This window comes from Syzygium oleosum, unplaced genomic scaffold (assembly GCF_021117445.2).
Source record: "Syzygium oleosum isolate NSW1041296 unplaced genomic scaffold, Sole_v2.1 Sole_v2.04, whole genome shotgun sequence".
In the NCBI taxonomy this organism is placed as follows: Eukaryota; Viridiplantae; Streptophyta; class Magnoliopsida; order Myrtales; family Myrtaceae; genus Syzygium; species Syzygium oleosum.
In genome coordinates, this window is record NW_026607488.1 from 9,063,035 (window position 1) to 9,068,319 (window position 5,285).

Here is a 5,285-nt window from a genome sequence, read left to right on the forward strand (position 1 = left end):
CTTAAGTCTTCCTGCAATTTCATCGAGACCCGAGGTCACTGTTAGAGTAGCCTTTCATGGGCCTCATCCAAAAGCTAAAGATGCAGGACAGAAGGAGAATAACGCGTGACCTTAAAGAGAGACGCCGAAGCTTCAGACATGCTTATGTACCCATTTGGCCAGACAAAAGAGAAAAAGAGCCTTAGACGAAAGTTGCAAGCAAATAATCAAATTCCCATGCCAGAGTTTTATTCCATTCTCTTTTTGTCCTTTTTTAACCCTTCGCATCTCTTTTTCTTACTTGATAAGCGGAGGTTCCAACAAACAGTCAGTTGCTGTTATGTGTTAAGGCACAAGTGCTCTGCTAGCTAAGAGAGGGAATCACCTATTTCTAGCACTTTGTTCCTTCGCAATGTTTCTTAGGACAAAGATCTCTGTTGCTTTTCACTGCTTCAGTTTCTCCAATTTGAGCGATGTCGGTGTCCTTGTCTTTTGAATCATACTTCTGGGATTCATCAGCCCTCGAGTTCAGGTTTTGTGGCGCTAGTCTTGTGTTGCATTGCACCTTTTTCTTGCATTTGCTTGTCGTGCTTACTAACCCATATTACTTTTAGGCAAAGATATTTGTACGCTCGGCACTTTGGATGCTTTGGCAAGTGATTATCGTACGTTAAATCGATGGTCAGTACACTTAACCATTCTCTATAAAAGTTATAGCACATGTTTATGTTTGCTCTCGATGTTCATTTTCCAACTGGTGAAAGAACTACCAGGAAACATTATCACCCTTCTCTGTTCCTTCAACATATAAAGATTGCTATGTCAGGAAAAGTATAGCAAATATGCTATTAAATGCAATCTTTCCTATGTGAAAGGGATCTAAGTCTGCAGGTTTTGAAATGTGGTAGGGTTACAGATATTATCTTTAGACATGAACATGTATTTTAACATGTAATCCAATTATGTGCTATGTTGAATGTTCAACGTGTAAATAACTAAAACCGTGACAAGTTTTGTTCAAACAAAATAATTTGAAAAAGTACAAGGCAGTATAGGGTGCCCAAGAACCTGTGGAACCGACAAGTTCAAGGTTCCAATGGGGTTTCAAAAGCCTATAAAGTAGGTTTCAGATTTCAAAAACTTACAAACTGTATGTTCAAGGGCAGCACAAATACCCTACCTATTCTAAAACCAGCACATCCCTACTAAATACTCCTGAAATACCTCTCCTCCACCTTTTTCCTTCTCCCTCTTTTTATTTAAATATTAGTTTTGAACTCCTTTTTGAAAAGCTAATATATGAAAGATAGAGGTTGAAAAAACTTATAAGCTACATCTAAAGAATTTGTGGAGAATTCACCTTAAGAGTACCTCGATAGAATGTGGAGGCTAAATAAAAGAAAATCCCAAAAACGATATTGTTCGGATAATCGAATAATTCATCATTTGTTCAAATTTGAAAAAAAAAATCAAAGTTTTACATGAAAAGCAAAACAACTCTTTTGAGCTACAAAGTTGTGTCCAAGCAGATTTGGAGAAAGATAAATAGTTATAGTAGAGGAGTGGAGGATTAGCAAATTGGATTTGGAAGTTTTCACCTCATAGAGCAATGTGGAAAAACTCATATGGGGATGTGTTTGATCACTGCACTCCACTTTTATGTACAGAAGTACTCAAAATAATCACTGTTTTTATTCTTTCCTTTAGGAACTTTCCTTGCCTTATTAGTCATCTTAGATCTTATTTCATTAAAAATGCTAGTTGTACAACAATTTACTTTGAATTGTTAAGGAATGGCAGATGAACATGGAGAGAGATGAGCAAGTGGGTAAATATGATGCCACTTTGGCTTTCAATCAATTTACTTTGAATCGTTAGATTTGTCAGAATTGGTTTTGCTTTTTGCTTTTTATTTAATTCAAAATTTTGCGGCTCACGTATATTGATTCTTTTTTAAATTGAAAAACTCCCGACACTTTTGCAACATTCAATTATTAATATGTAGATTTACATATAAATTTTTCATAATTTTTTTTTTTAATTTTGATGGGCAAACAAAGAAGGATACTTTTTTAATTTTGCTTTAGTGTAAACAAACAGTCTTAAAAAAAATCTGCCTATGTATTATCTTTGCCTGGACTTTCAATGAACTAAACTAATTCAAAATTGTAAGAGAAAATTTAATTGCATCGTAAATCTTCCTTTCTAGTTCTTGGGTACTTGTGAATACAAAGAACTTAAGGAAGTACTTTAAAAAATTTACACACGTCGTGTTTGATCAGTGGGTCACTTGAAACATATGATGCATCCAATACATACCAAATATAGTTTAAACAACGTGCACATCTAAGAGATTGAGAGGATTAATGGATGTAATGATGTATGCATTTATGCAGTTTGGTGCAAGCACTTAGTAATTATTCTTCAGAAGCAATGTGAAAAATTTCCTCACTCTGCATTTGCATTGATGTCTAGTGAGCACACCTGAACGAAGCCATCATGAGTTTGAACAGTTGGATTTCCTTCGTAAAAGGTCTGTGGGTGGGGTGGGGGATCCAGCTCTTGGTCGCCGCAAGCGTTGCCTGCAAGATTGTTCTCGTAATATTAGGCAGCCGTCGGAAATATATGACGTGGATTTCAGCTAATCTCATCATCTGGGCCGCATATTTGCTCCTTTCTTACTTTGCGACAATCGCGCTGGGCAAGCTTACTGTGGTCCGCATCGACGATCCTGAAGATCCAGGTTACGATGTGGTGTTGCAAGGGCTATTGGCCCCGTTGCTTCTGATGCAACTTGGGTATGCAGACAGCATAACGGCCTATGCGGTGGAAGATAACCGGCTGGGACTGAGACAAATACTGAACATCGGGGCTACGGTGGGCGTCGTGATTTGGATCCTCATTCGCTGTGGGGACAGCTCGTCCCCGGTCTCGAACCTGTACTTCCCCTTGTCTGTGGCCGCAATCATAAAGTCAGTGGGGTGGGTGTGGGCTCTCCAATCCGTGTATGATGAGAATTCAAGCGTGACCGCGGAGGACATGTCCGAAGAAGCCGGCATTAAGCAAGTGTTCGAAGCGTTCCCTGAGGACGAGAAGTTTGCGTCCACAAAGGACATCTTGAAGGCCTACTATCGGTTTGACTGTTTGAAGCCCCATCTCGTGAACTGGCTGTACCACCCGGTGTTCATAACCCGCGAATGGATGAACATCGATGGTTACCCTGCCAACCGCGCTTTCACCATGACCGAGATCGAGCTCAACTTCATGTTCGACGTGCTCTACACTAAAGCGCCCATTCTGTACACAAAACGTGGCCTCATAGGCCGCTTTATTGGCTTCTTCTGCTTGGTGTTGGCCTTGTGTGGATTTGCCGTGATCTCCAAGAATGCCTTCTTGATCGATATGTACATCACCTATACCTATGCGTTACTGATGGCAGTCACATCTCTCGAGCTTTATCAACTCACGATGCTGGCGTTTTCGGATTGGGCAGTCGTGAAGATGAGCATGCACCTTAAGGCGCCGCTTGTCCTAAGGATCCTCCCATTTCTAGCCAAACGGCGCATGAAGCAGAGAAGATGGTCGAGGTCGGTAGGGCAGCTCAATTTGTTAGACCGCCGCCTCTTGTGCAAACAATGGCCGAAGCCTGTCACCACGGTACTTGATTGGTTTGAGAAAACGGAGATCTTCAGGAGGTACTGGTTACACTCCCGCCAGGCCATCCCTTCGTCCCTCAAGGCTCTGGTGGTTCAAAATATAGCGGAGCTAGAGAAGAAAAGACACCTGCTGCCCTTCACAGAAAGAGGCAACTGGACGCTCGAAACTCACGGCATCCAACAAGAGAAACAAGGACTGAATGGTAGCATCGAGATGACATTTGATAGGAGCATCATTATCTGGCACATCGCGACGGAAATCCTGCACAAATTGGATAGTGAGAACTCCGATGCTCATAGAGGAAGCAAACTCTTATCGGATTACATGATATACCTCCTCGCTTTGCGTCCTTACATGGTGTCCCTCACCACTGCCGACATCACGCTGGAGTACGCTTGTTGCACATTGAGGGCTTTATTGAGGTACCGAGACGAGAAAGAAGCAATTAGCATACTGTCGTCGCCGGATGGAGATATCCCACCCCCTGTCAAACCAAGTAACGAGACGAGGATCACTCGTGATTGGCACGTGTTGTCGGAGGTGCAGAAGCTCGTGGCCGACCTGAGGACATTGGACAACAAATGGGAGATCATCAGCAGCATCTGGGTGGAGATGCTGTGTTATGCAGCGTACAAGTGTCATGTGTATCACCATGCCAAGCTACTGAGAAGAGGAGGTGAACTCATCACTCATGTGTGGCTCCTCTTGGCTCACAAGACTGACAAGTACCATTCGAGAATTTCTGAAAATTCTGCCCCCTCCCCCAAACCCTTCCTGAAGAAAGATTCTTCTAGTTGCTTCCAAAAGATCTTTGGGAAGAGAGATGCTAAAAATCGATATTACATATGATGGGGTATCGTGCAATTGGGTTATTTATGTTAGAAAATTTAAATGTTAAATTACAGTTGGTTGTGTCCTATGTGTCATGCTCTTGAGTTAAAATCTCTTGAAATCCTCATTTCCATTCCCAATTATATATTTTTCACACTTCGGTATTTGGCAAAAATTTAGGCTACGTGTGAGATTGATTATTAGAATATTTAAACCTTAACCACGCTTCATTTAGTAGCTTAAATTTTTCGAACATTTGTCATTGCATAAAATTTTACAATTTATACCCTCGACGTGACCTTGTCGAATTGGTTAGAAAGCGAAAATCTGCAAGGTAGTACTTCAGTATACATTTAGTATTTCAGTATAGATTTAGCATTTGACAACATAAACTGCACTCAGTTGTTGTTTGCAAGAGAATGTGACTTTGAAATTATTCCATGGTATCTGTTCCTTTTTCTCCAACGTATATAAGCAGCTTGTACGTGTACATTTCTAAGTGTTATAATCTTTTTCCTATAATACATCCCACCTTTAGGTGTCATGTCTCACAAGTCCCATGCGTATGCCAATATGATTGAAATCCTCCCTTTACTTCGCCGGTTGTAAGTACATTTTTTTCTCCTTAGAATTTCTTTAGTTTCTCTAGAATTTTTATCATGTATATTTTGAATATATGGTAATCAATGGAAATCAATTGGACGTCCTAGCGGTTTACATCCGTGATTGAAAAATTCCAACATTCATTTTTAACATATGAGCTCTCAATATGGATCGAATGGTTCATACAAAGAACGAAATAAAGGCGTAAGCCAATA

At 40.6% G+C, this 5,285-nt stretch overlaps 1 protein-coding gene across 1 annotated transcript; it reads left to right on the top strand.

Annotated features, from left to right (window-relative positions):
• The first annotated feature begins 306 nt into the window (after positions 1–306).
• Positions 307–4,553, top strand: LOC115679515 (uncharacterized). Its single transcript, XM_030603115.2, has 3 exons — positions 307–511; positions 594–660; positions 2,455–4,553. The coding sequence occupies exon 3, from the start codon at positions 2,479–2,481 to the stop codon at positions 4,483–4,485; it is 2,007 nt and encodes a 668-aa protein (XP_030458975.1). The 5' UTR covers positions 307–511; positions 594–660; positions 2,455–2,478; the 3' UTR covers positions 4,486–4,553.
• The last annotated feature ends 732 nt before the right edge of the window (positions 4,554–5,285 follow it).